The 13,742-nt window shown below is 38.0% G+C and overlaps 1 protein-coding gene across 5 annotated transcripts in view; it reads left to right on the top strand.

Annotated features, from left to right (window-relative positions):
• The window catches only part of LOC137256014 (uncharacterized), a 64,394-nt gene extending 51,758 nt beyond the window's left edge, over positions 1 to 12,636 (top strand). For 4 of the 5 annotated variants that reach the window (XM_067793687.1, XM_067793680.1, XM_067793703.1 and 1 more), the window contains exons 4-10: positions 190 to 231; positions 2,319 to 2,374; positions 4,535 to 4,613; positions 5,805 to 5,930; positions 6,824 to 6,901; positions 10,555 to 10,671; positions 11,174 to 12,126. In XM_067793687.1, the coding sequence (XP_067649788.1) occupies positions 190 to 231; positions 2,319 to 2,374; positions 4,535 to 4,613; positions 5,805 to 5,930; positions 6,824 to 6,901; positions 10,555 to 10,671; positions 11,174 to 11,581 (906 nt within the window). In that variant the 3' untranslated portion in view covers positions 11,582 to 12,126. Of the gene's footprint in view, positions 1 to 189; positions 232 to 2,318; positions 2,375 to 4,534; positions 4,614 to 5,804; positions 5,931 to 6,823; positions 6,902 to 10,554; positions 10,672 to 11,173 lie in introns of all 5 variants that reach the window. The other variant, XM_067793672.1, reaches the window with a different exon arrangement.
• Positions 12,637 to 13,742: the final 1,106 nt, after the last annotated feature.

The following is a 13,742-nucleotide window of genomic DNA, read 5'->3' as shown; positions in this document are numbered from 1 at the left end:
AAGGGTTCACACCATGAACATGTGTGAATAAAGGGGTTCACATGATGCAGCTGAGTGTGCTTTTGAATGTTGTAAGCAATAATTAACTTTTACACTAATCTCTCAAATGATTCCCATATTTTTTCCTTTTTTTCACTTATTTATCTGACTCTTTTTGAAGCTTTACTAAAGTGTGTCCTTTCTTTTCAGGAACATCAAAACTTTTATGTCCATTGTGAGCATCCACATAAGGTAGGAAGGGTGTACGGTGTATGTGGAGTGTTCACTCTTCCATCCACAACCTTCTATCTCCTCATCCACAACCTTTACCTCCTCATACATAGCCTTTTGCCTGCTCATGAACAGCCTTTTATCTCCTCATCCATTTCATCAGACACACAGCTTTATGTCTAACCAAACAGTGATTTATCAACCAGTTCTCAGCCTTATATCTCACCAAACACAGACTTCTATCAACCTATCCTCATCACACCACCCTACACAAAACCTCATCACGCTACCCTACCCTAAATCTCATCATACCACCCTACCCAAAAGTTCATCACCACACCCTACCCAAATTCTTGTCACCAAACCATATCCAAAATCTCATCTCACCACCCTACCCAAAATCTCATCACACCACCCTATCCAAAACCTCACACCACATCCTACCCAAAAGCTCATCACCACAACCTACACAAAACCACATTGCCACACCATGTCCAAAACATCATCTCACCCCATACCACACTGTCTGTTTGTAAATGTTAAAGATTACTTACTTTTCCATTTTAGGTCAGAGGAGTAAGAAAATCATTTTTCTGTATGATCCCATTCTTATCCCATTTGCCACCTCATGAAATGTCATAACACCACCCCACCCAAAACCTCATCACCACGTCCTACTCAAAACTTCATCACACCCCAACACCATCTTACCCTAAACCTCATCACACTACACATCACCTTCCCCAAACCTCATCACACCACACAACCCAAAACCTCATCACCACACCCTACCCAAAACCTCATCACCACAACCTACCCCAAACCTCATCACTACACCCTACCCAAAACTTCATCACCACAACCTACCCAAAACCTCATCACCACATCCTACCCAAAATCTCATCTCACTACCCAACCGCAAACCTCTTTGCACCGCCCTACCCAAAACCTCATCACGCTACACACCAACTAGCCAAAACCTCATCACAACACCCTACCCAAAATCTCATCACACCACCCTACCCCAAACTTCATGTCTCACTCAACCCAAAACCTCATCACCCTACCTTACCCCAAAACTTCTCACACCACTCTCACCAAAACCTCATTGCACCACCCTACCCAATATCTTATCTCCCACCCTACCCAAAACCTCATCACCACACTACCCAAAGCTTCATCACCATGCCCTCCCCAAAATCTCATCACCACACTACCCAAAACTTCATCACCACACCCTACCCAAAACCTCATCACCACACTACCCAAAGCTTCATCACCACACCCTACCCAAAACCACATTGCCACACCCTGTCCAAAGCTTCATATCACCCCACACCACACTGTCTGTTCGTAAATGTTAAAGATTGCTTACATTTTCATGTTAGGTCACAAGAGGAAGAAAATCATTTTCCTTTCATTTATTGTATACTTTGGGTTGCTGGTGTCTTTTTATCTGCCTTTTGCAGGGGCTATTATTTGGACTCTCTTACGTCCATGTGTCCCTGTGTCCATGTGTTCATGTGTCCCTGTGTCCATGTGTCCATGTGTTCATGTGTCCATCCATGCACATTTGTCTATGAAAGCCATGAATTTCTTCACCAAACTTTGCACAAATACAGGTAGTTTCAGACTTATGAAAGTTTGACTTTAACTGAAATTGGTCTTGATGCTCTTTTACAGAGTAGTACTTTAAAACTGTTTACCATTACCTCAGTAAACTGGGCAGATAAATAGTGTGGGGTTTTGATTTAAAGTATTTCCGTTGTATTTCCATGGCAACAAGTTTAACTTTGACTGAAATTGATTGTGGTGATCCTTGCAGGAACAGAAATTAGAATTACAGAAATTAAAAACCTTTCAGAATTCTCTTTCCACTTTGTGAATATCCAAGACCCTAATGACATAAATCATCAGTACCACTCCATATACTGGTATCAACATTACTGAGGGACATCTACCTGAACATTAGTCATAACTAGCTGACATATTCATGAAGAGTAATGGTACTGCTGATTCTGTCTTCTTGTATACACATTGTCTGATCATATCTGGCTTGATAAACTGTTACATACTGGCTTGTAATGCCATAATGCCTGTCCTTTCAGCCAATTCATCGGTGTATGAGTACACCTCTTCATAAGTACTCTGATCCACCTACCAGGTAGGTTATTCTTTGGCTCTGTCAATCAATGTTGTCAAAAGATGACACTGTCGTCTGCAAGTTACTTGTACAGAGTTGCTTCCCTTGGTGTAAACTGCACATGACTGTTGGTGCAACCACGTCTTGCCCTGATTTTCTATCTAACATTGTTTTGTCAGGAAAATGACTGGGCTGATGGGTTTAAAACAATTCTCTGAGTTCGGATATTCCTCCCATATCAAGTGGTCTTCGCAAGACATACTGTATTTCCTGTAATAAACACACAGGCACTTATACTTTCAACAGACTTCAAAAACCTGGTGCTATTAGAGTTCCAATGCTTACTGGAGACCCAACACTTAACTCGTGCTATGTGGAAGACAGGAATTTAGGACTAAAGGGACCATTCCTTATTTAATTATGTTTTTGGATCAAGAGAGAATACTTTTATTTAAGAAAACATTCTCAGCACTTATTAGAATGAGTCAGTGAGTTTTGTTTTACACCGCACTCAGCAATATTCCAGCTATATGGCGGCGATCTGTAAATAATTGAGTCTGGACCAGACAATCCACTGATCAACAACATGAGCATCGATCTGGGCATTTAGGAACCGATTACATGTGTCAACCAAGTCAGGAAGCCTGACCACCCGATCCCGTTAGTCGCCTCTTAAGACAACCACAGTCGCCTTTTATGGCAAGCATTGGTTGCTAAAGGCCTATTCTACCCTGGGACCTTCATGGGTTGGGCTTATTAGAGACCTGGAACCGGTTGTATTAAACTTAAAGGAACCATTAACGTATCATTAAACATTGACTGAGTAATATGTCATTAGATTCTGTTGTACTAAGGTTTTAGAGTTGTTATGTTGTCAAAAGCGGGTCATCAACTTAGTGCAGCTTCTAGGGTATCAGAAGCGCTTAGCTGGCTCTTTGTTTATGGCTTATACAGTCCGTTTGATTCCAATTGAGACTGATGAATTGCTCACTAACACAAAATGTAATAATTGCAACAAAACCAAAGTTTGCACAGCCACGTGACATCGACAGACCAACTCAGATGATGTGTCTCATAATTTGGGAAACCCAATGAAAAAGTTGTTTAACAAACAATCATCATTTTCTTGTCACCTTTCGCTACTTTGTACAAGGGAGACCTCTTGCCTCATGCCATTAACTAATGATGTATTAAGGATTTACAGTGTCAACAGGGTTTTATGTTGACATTAGTTACTAAAGCAATGACACAACTGGATCCTGGCACTTATTAGAGCCTCAGTGCTTCTTTCTTAAACCTCTTCTTTACCCCTTCTTCTTTACTACATATAGTCCATATTTCAACAACCCAAAACCAAAGCTGCATGTGAGGTATGGTTTTATGCTGTAGTTAGCAACATTTCAGCATTATCATGACAGGGGACACCAGAAATGGGCTTCATACATTGTACCCATGTGTCATGACGAGCATGCTCAAAGCGTTAACACATTATTACCCCACATAACCCAAGCTGCTTGTTAGGCTGTAGAACGTAACAGTCACATGACTATCCCACCAGGTACCCATTTTCTGCTCCATGAACAGAGACAATGTTAAACAAACTGACTTGCCTAATGTGAGACCACAGGTATCACTTGTTCTTCATTGCGGGGAAGGACTGAAATCCAGGAGACAAGTTTCCAAACACATTCACCCATGCAAGGACTCCCTGCGCTAAATATTGCTTTACTTCAACTGATTCTTGGCCTGAGCTCTATCAATAAGACCACACAGCACCACATACAACACAGTCGTGTAATACAGCAGTATGAGGGGTACATTTATGTATGTAGGGCAATTCCACACATTCATGGGGGTACACATCTTTAGTAGCCATGCTGACAATGACCCCCTAAACCATTATCAGTTTGACATAGATGCCTCATTCAGTGTATTATCTCCAAGCTGACTCCATGCACGACACATTAACTATAACCTATTAAAATAAACCAGGTTTTCTTTTAAAATTCTTTTGAACAGTATGGAACAATCATATTAAACTCTCCAATATTGAGTCTTGGATCTGTTCTTTGATGTAGTTAAACACCTTCCCTGCTGTTATTTTAGCAGGATAGGGCTTTATTCAGTACAATACACCTGGGACCAGGAATTCTTCAATACATTTTGCACCTGTGTTTTCAGTGGTAACCATCGACCTCTTTGGGCCAAGTATGGAGAGTACACCTTCCTTCCCTGGCAGAGGTGGCTTCACAACCTGGAGGTATGTCATCATACATGATTATATATACCAGTTATGTCATACACCATCATATAATTATATACTAGTTATGTCATACTCCATAATATATACTAGTTATGTCATGCTCCATCATATATGCTTGTTATGTCATACATCATCATATATACCAGTTATGTCATACATGATTATATAGACCAGTTATGTCATACACCATCATATATATACTAGTTATGTCATACCTGATCATATGTACTAGTTATGTCATGCACCATCATATATACCAGTTATGTCATATATAAGTGACTTTTTAGGAGTTGGAAAGAACAATATTAACTAACTTTATGAATGACAGCTTCATATGTTTTGCTGGTGTGCCTTTTGATTCTTGTCTTATGGTGGTACTACGCTCCATCGTTGGACAAGAATCAAAAGGTACCAGGATCTGTGTCAAAATGTTGCACTCGTGATCAAAGGAAGTTGTTATCCGTAGAGTGTTGCTGTTTATAATAGATAATATATACCAATATGAATATCATATTGCCCCAGATGGGACAGTGAAAATCTTGTTAACCCATATCTTGGTAGATGCAGCAGCATTTGGCTACCTTTGATAGTTGCATTTAGTTTCTTACACTCTGGGCATTTTATTTTACACATCTGCATGCTTTCTCTCGCACCGTCAGAGAATTTACTTAAACAGAATCCGTGTGTTGGTTCCATGTAAGGAATCTGGATGGGTTTTCTTTCTACCAGATAATTGTTGCATATAGACAGTCTATCATGGTCTTTTCCTATGCTCTGGGTCTGTGTGTGAAATAGTAACTGGCCTGCTAGGACTCATGGCTAGTAAAAATCTAGTCAGGCCTGTAAATCGTCACAGTCACTGACCCGACAGGCTAGTGAACTTCCAGGGGGTCATACTGGAAATAAGTTATAACAAACTTTAAAATCATGCAGGACTATGGCCTGATAAAAGTGTTCATCACATAAGGAACTCAATCATGAAACCCTTGTCTTCATTCAAATTTCATTCAAGTGAATTTAGATAGCCTGTCTGGCTAGCAAAATTTGGAAAATATTTTGCACACAGTACTCCGGGCTTTACATCATCCTCGTTAGAACCGAGGAGCACTGTTTTAACCCTAACCCCACTGCTTATGATAAATAACGAAACCGTGAGTTTGTACATACCCAAGTCTCTTGTTTCCACAGCATGGAGCAGTTGCTTTCTTGTACCACAAGTGTGCTGACCCAGTGCAAGTGAACAAAACCCGCCAGATGCTGACCAAATGTCTGCGGAAACATATCATCACTCCGTATCCCCTCCCTGAGGACAAGGTAGGTAACTGTTGTTGGTGGATATTTTACTACACCCTCTTCCTGCGGACAGAGTAGGTATAAACTCATGATGGTTGATGTTGCTAGTAACACAGTGTTTTGAAGGAGTGAATTCCATATATTAGTACGGGTCTTACAGTCTTGTACACCCTTCCAAAATACTGTGTGACAAATCTGTTACACTTTAGATCTTTTAGTTATGTTTATCTACAACATGCAGCATTTGGCAGATGCAAAATGATCCTCCATGATAGTTCCTGAACAGTCATAAAGGGAGATAACTCAGGACGCCTTAGTTCATGATTAAAATGATAAAATCTGAGGTTTTGTTAAAGGACAAATGAAATACAGAAACATTTTATTGTTTGGATACATTTATTGACACAAACAAATATGTAATTATGGGAACAATTTTATTAGTCTTTTTATTCTCATAATTTTATAGGTCAACTCTAAAATTTTGAAGCGATCAGCCGTTTGGCAGCCACGTTTCATCTGAGGTCAAGATCATTCATACAACTTGTGTAGTGTGTCATGTGGCAGATTTGATGGGGTGCACGGTCATGTAGGTACGCCTACATGGTTACATATGCTCATCTTGGTTAATATCATTTTGCATCCTCTTCCTGAATACAGGGTAGGTAACTCATCTTGGTTAGTATCATTCTGTATCGTCTTCCTGAGGTAACTCAAAGTGTGTGACTCTTTCATAGTTACTGTCAATATGGTTTCCCTTTCTCAATGTAAGGCAGGTAACTCTTGGGATGACATGATTGAGCACATGGTGACAAATCCAAATTTGCTATGATTCGGTAGGAACACAATAAAAGAAAAAGGCAATCATATTCAATTAAATGTTTAATACCGCATCAGTGATATATTTTATCTTTCAGCCGTTTGCTTTGCTATCATGGGGCTGCTATCTCCCTTTGACTCACTTTGATGAAAAAACAGTCTTCAGATTCATAAGGGTAAGAAATTATATACAGATATTCTCCTGAGAAACCAGTGGTCAGTGAAAATGTTATATCACACCTCCAAGTCTGACATATCCCAATTTGACACATGCAAGTTTGACACATCTGAATTTAACACATGTGCAGTCTTCACAGTGTTTGTGTTGGTGATTAGATGTACTGTCTTCACAGATATCGTTGTCAATGTTTACATGTTGATGATTAGATGTGCAGTCTTCACAGATATTGTTGTCAATGTTTATGTGTTGATGATTAGATGTGCTGTCTTCACAGATATTGTTGTCAATGTTTATGTGTTGATGATTAGATGTGCTGTCTTCACAGATATTATTGTCAATGTTTATGTGTTGATGATTAGATGTGCAGTCTTCACAGATATTATTGTCAATGTTTATGTGTTGATGATTAGATGTGCAGTCGTCACAGATATTATTGTCAATGTTTATGTGTTGATGATTAGATGTGCAGTCGTCACAGATATTATTGTCAATGTTTATGTGTTGATGATTAGATGTGCAGTCTTCACAGATATTATTGTCAATGTCTATGTGTTGATGATTAGATGTGCTGTCTTCACAGATATTATTGTCAATGTCTATGTGTTGATGATTAGATGTGCAGTCTTCACAGATATTGTTGTCAATGTTTATGTGTTGATGATTAGATGTGCTGTCTTCACAGATATTGTTGTCAATGTTTATGTGTTGATGATTAGATGTGCTGTCTTCACAGATATTATTGTCAATGTTTATGTGTTGATGATTAGATGTGCAGTCGTCACAGATATTATTGTCAATGTTTATGTGTTGATGATTAGATGTGCAGTCTTCACAGATATTATTGTCAATGTTTATGTGTTGATGATTAGATGTGCAGTCGTCACAGATATTATTGTCAATGTTTATGTGTTGATGATTAGATGTGCAGTCTTCACAGATATTATTGTCAATGTCTATGTGTTGATGATTAGATGTGCAGTCTTCACAGATATTATTGTCAATGTCTATGTGTTGATGATTAGATGTGCAGTCTTCACAGATATTATTGTCAATGTCTATGTGTTGATGATTAGATGTGCAGTCTTCACAGATATTATTGTCAATGTTTATGTGTTGATGATTAGATGTGCAGTCTTCACAGATATTATTGTCAATGTCTATGTGTTGATGATTAGATGTGCTGTCTTCACAGATATTATTGTCAATGTCTATGTGTTGATGATTAGATGTGCAGTCTTCACAGATATTATTGTCAATGTCTATGTGTTGATGATTAGATGTGCTGTCTTCACAGATATTATTGTCAATGTCTATGTGTTGATGATTAGATGTGCTGTCTTCACAGATATTATTGTCAATGTCTATGTGTTGATGATTAGATGTGCAGTCGTCACAGATATTATTGTCAATGTCTATGTGTTGATGATTAGATGTGCTGTCTTCACAGATATTATTGTCAATGTCTATGTGTTGATGATTAGATGTGCAGTCTTCACAGATATTATTGTCAATGTCTATGTGTTGATGATTAGATGTGCTGTCTTCACAGATATTATTGTCAATGTTTATGTGTTGATGATTAGATGTGCAGTCGTCACAGATATTATTGTCAATGTCTATGTGTTGATGATTAGATGTGCTGTCTTCACAGATATTATTGTCAATGTTTATGTGTTGATGATTAGATGTGCAGTCGTCACAGATATTATTGTCAATGTTTATGTGTTGATGATTAGATGTGCAGTCTTCACAGATATTATTGTCAATGTCTATGTGTTGATGATTAGATGTGCTGTCTTCACAGATATTATTGTCAATGTTTATGTGTTGATGATTAGATGTGCAGTCGTCACAGATATTATTGTCAATGTCTATGTGTTGATGATTAGATGTGCTGTCTTCACAGATATTATTGTCAATGTCTATGTGTTGATGATTAGATGTGCTGTCTTCACAGATATTGTTGTCAATGTTTACATGTTGATGATTAGATGTGCAGTCGTCACAGATATTATTGTCAATGTCTATGTGTTGATGATTAGATGTGCAGTCTTCACAGATATTGTTGTCAATGTTTGTGTGTTGATGATTAGATGTGCTGTCTTCACAGATATTATTGTCAATGTCTATGTGTTGATGATTAGATGTGCTGTCTTCACAGATATTATTGTCAATGTTTATGTGTTGATGATTAGATGTGCAGTCGTCACAGATATTATTGTCAATGTCTATGTGTTGATGATTAGATGTGCAGTCTTCACAGATATTATTGTCAATGTCTATGTGTTGATGATTAGATGTGCTGTCTTCACAGATATTATTGTCAATGTTTATGTGTTGATGATTAGATGTGCTGTCTTCACAGATATTATTGTCAATGTCTATGTGTTGATGATTAGATGTGCAGTCTTCACAGATATTATTGTCAATGTTTATGTGTTGATGATTAGATGTGCAGTCGTCACAGATATTATTGTCAATGTCTATGTGTTGATGATTAGATGTGCAGTCTTCACAGATATTATTGTCAATGTCTATGTGTTGATGATTAGATGTGCAGTCTTCACAGATATTATTGTCAATGTCTATGTGTTGATGATTAGATGTGCAGTCTTCACAGATATTATTGTCAATGTCTATGTGTTGATGATTAGATGTGCAGTCGTCACAGATATTATTGTCAATGTCTATGTGTTGATGATTAGATGTGCAGCTTTCACATTATGTCTTTTAGTGGCATTTAGAATGTGTTATAGATGACCAAGAAATTTTATGCATAAATCTTCTATTAATCTTTTGCTAGGGTAATTTCAGATCCCTTCATGAGGCAAACTGATAGCTGATACCTTGACAGTTGTTGTCAGTATTTGTGTGTTGATAGTTATATATGAAGTCGTCGCAGATATTGTCAATATTTGTGTGTTGATAGTTATATATGAAGTCGTTGCAGATATTGTCAATATTTGTGTGTTGATAGTTATATATGAAGTCGTCGCAGATATTGTCAATATTTGTGTGTTGATAGTTATATATGAAGTCGTCGCAGATATTGTCAATATTTGTGTGTTGATAGTTATATATGAAGTCTTCGCAGATATTGTCAATATTTGTGTGTTGATAGTTATATATGAAGTCGTCGCAGATATTGTCAGTATTTGTGTGTTGATAGTTATATATGAAGTCTTCGCAGATATTGTCAATATTTGTGTGTTGATAGTTATATATGAAGTCGTCGCAGATATTGTCAATATTTGTGTGTTGATAGTTATATATGAAGTCGTCGCAGAGATTGTCAATATTTGTGTGTTGATAGTTATATATGAAGTCGTCGCAGAGATTGTCAATATTTGTGTGTTGATAGTTATATATGAAGTCTTCGCAGATATTGTCAATATTTGTGTGTTTATATAATTAGACATGCAATCTTCACAGATATTGTTGTCAGTGTTTGTTTGTTGATAATTAGAAATGCAGTCTTTGCAGTTATTGTCGTCAGTGTTTAATTGTGTGTGTTGATAATTAGATGTGTAGTCTTCACAGATATTGTTATCAATGTTTGTGTGTTGATAAGTAGATGTGTAGTCTTCACATGTGTAGTCTTTTTTTGGACATTAATGCCTCACAGATATTGATTGTTTTTGTTTACAGACACATGCTCTTCATGGTCGCGAGAACAGTGTCACACTCGATGGTCAGTATTCGCTTATGCTGACTGCTCCAGCTAAACAGGTCTCTGACAATGCCGATTCAGACATATGTCCAGCTGTGAGTTCATCTTCTGTCATCAGAGTATTTTATCACCAGGAAATTATCAGTGTAACCAGTGAGATTACAATAGTGTGTTCATCTGGTAAGGGGGTGGTGGAGTAGCCTAGTTCTTAAAGCGTTCTTGCAAAAGGACCAGGTTCGATTCCCCACATGGGAACAGTGTGTGAAACCTATTTCTGGTGTCCACTGTGATATTGCTTGAATATTGCTAAAAGTGGCGTAAAACCAAACTCACTCACTCATCTAGTATGAATTCATGTTGTCTGATAATTTAGACTGGTGTCTCAACCTATTTCATTGATCTGTTCATATTGTTTTATATCTGTTTCACATTCTACACCCAATGGAATTCATTTGTCAGATAAATCAGACCTTTGTCAGGATCTATTTCAGTGGTACAGGCATATGTTCCTCACCTGTGTTTTGCATATGAGATTTGTTTTGTGAGAAAATTCAGTCAGGTTATTCTTTGGTGATGATGTTTTGAATCATATTTCAGTCCAACTTTCCAGAGCTGCGTGCTGAAGCTGCACGGGAACTTGCCAGAAAACAACTTCTGCTTGGTCAAATTAAACCAAAGCATCCCCTGTCAGCCACAATCCACAAGTCTCAAAGACACAAAAAGTCATTAGAGCCAAGTACAAACATGAAAAAGAAGCGATCAACAGACTTCGTTGCATCTGGGCAAAAACTGGAGGAAGGCAACTCTTCAGGCAAGGAGGAAAGAATGTTGGAAAAACGGGAAGCTGATTGGCCGAGAGAAGAGCCAAGTCAGATTGAAAACGAGGCTCTGTTGTTGGAAGGCAGTGAAAGAGAGGCAAAAGTGGCCCGTCTGGAGAGAGGTCTTGAAGAAGTCAAGAGACTTTTCCGTTCAAATGTGGAGCCATTCTTAAACAGCGAAAACTAATCCAAATATAATTTTTGGAAACTTAAATCATTTCTGCAGGGATAGATGGTGGTTTACCATCTCACAGGTAGAACAAGTAAGGGATGAAAGGTGTTTCTGTCATCAATAACAATTCCATCAGAAAACGTTGCACTTCACTTTATTCAGTTTGTAAGATTTTGTTTCTGTCACGTGATATCAGTGAGAATCACTGCAACGATGAATGATAATTAATTGCACTAATTGGACTGTGTGGACTGGTACTGCTACTCACGAAAAGCTCATAACACACAACAAAGGAATAAAGCTTTACTGAATGATTTTTACAGCTTACTCTATATTTTATAATGTACAAATACTGTACTTCTCATGTGGTGGAGGTGTAGAGGCTTTTTTGTAATATTCTTCACACTACACCACATTTCAACCGTGCATGTGCATGCATGTGAGTGTGAATATGTCACTTAAAATATTCCTGTCAAGATAGTTAGTGAGTTAATTTGCAATATTGCTTCATCATTGTAGCAGACACACATGGTGTGTTTAAATAAAATAGTCTAATATCATACCTGCCAGAAATCCACAAAGCACAGACTGAGTTACTTTAAGTCGGCATTGTTGTAGCCATAAAAGGTTTGGTTGGTTTGTTGTTTAACACCATGCTCAGCAATATTCCAGCTATATGGGGAACTACCTAACTAAATGAGTCTGGACCAGACAATCCAGGTATCTACTGTATGAACATCGAAAAACACATTTGGGATACGATTGCCATATAAGGTTACGACAGAGGGTGAGTGAATCAGTTACAGTGTAGGATAGCAGTTTCTGCGATAGGACAAGACACACATTATTCGTTAATCTACAGTACTTTTAACGTGCACAGCCTCGTTGCCCTTCATGTATATATACTGAATGGCAAACGAAACAACGTAAAATCGGAAGTGACATTTATGTATCATTGGAGTATTTGAGCTTGTTTAATTTTTGTTTATGAATATACTCCGGAAGTCAAGTTTTATGAAAGCATGATGGTTGTATAGACTGTTTTGCCCAATAAAGTGTTTTTTGGGCTTGAGGTTAGAAATGCTTTTGTTTGTGGAAAGGAAAGTATTCGCACAAACATAACATTGAAATCAAGACGAATGTTCATCATGCATAAATTGCCAGCTTGGATGGCAATCATTTGCTTGTTTTCTGAACATGGCAGCTATGGCTAGGTTAAGGAAAGATCAATGGACGTCTGCAACAACATTTCTTTTGCCTTTCGGTATATATTCATCTGGACTTCATTTCATATGAATTGTGCAGCTGAAGTGGCTACTTAAGGCATGGTAGTTGGTTACACCCTCTATGATATTACAGGAAAATGGCATGGGAAGCCTTTAGAAGAATTATCACAATGCATCAGGTGAAGTGTCTGATAACAAAGGATGAAGAAAAGAAACAAACAATATTAGCTATCTTTAGAACACTGGGAAAACAGCGAATCTGCCATTTAGGGCACGTTCAGGGCACACATGGGAGTAGGATACAACTCTTGATTATCCTATCTAAGTGATACCAGGGGTTGTCCTCCATTGTGTACACCTGATGTCACGATTACAAACAACATTGGTCTCTCACACTGATGGATCTGGATTCATCACACTGTTGTGCCCAACTATGTCATGAATCAGTTTGCAAAATATATGTTTGCAAAATATTGAAGGCGAATCTAAATATGCAACACTTTCTACAAAGAGGAATTTACATCAAGATAAAAAAGATATCATATCTTGAAAGATTACAATCAACATTGGTCAGTCACACTGATGGATCTGGATATACATCACACTATTTCTTTTGTCCCATGAGGCAGAGGGGTTTGCCTGTTAACCAAGCAGGCATCTACAACTGTAAAGCTTGAGTTACAAACTTTGGGCCAATGTTGGACCAACTATGAATGCTGTCTGGACCTTCTCTTCATCGTTGTCTGTCAAATCGTCACCATGAATGTGAAAAGATGCTGCATTCCTTGAGTCCTTCCAACACAGGGTTGGTTTGTCTGTTATTTAACACCACACGCAACAATATTCCATCAATATGGCGGCAGACTGTAAATAATCGAGTCTGGGCATGACAATCCAGTCATCAACAGCATGAGCATCGATCTATGCAGCAGGGATACGGTGCCATGTGT

The sequence above is a fragment of the Haliotis asinina genome, chromosome 1 (assembly GCF_037392515.1).
Source record: "Haliotis asinina isolate JCU_RB_2024 chromosome 1, JCU_Hal_asi_v2, whole genome shotgun sequence".
NCBI lineage: Eukaryota > Metazoa > Mollusca > Gastropoda > Lepetellida > Haliotidae > Haliotis > Haliotis asinina.
The sequence above is the reverse complement of the archived record's forward strand: the minus strand, read 5'-3'. Positions and strand labels throughout refer to the sequence as shown.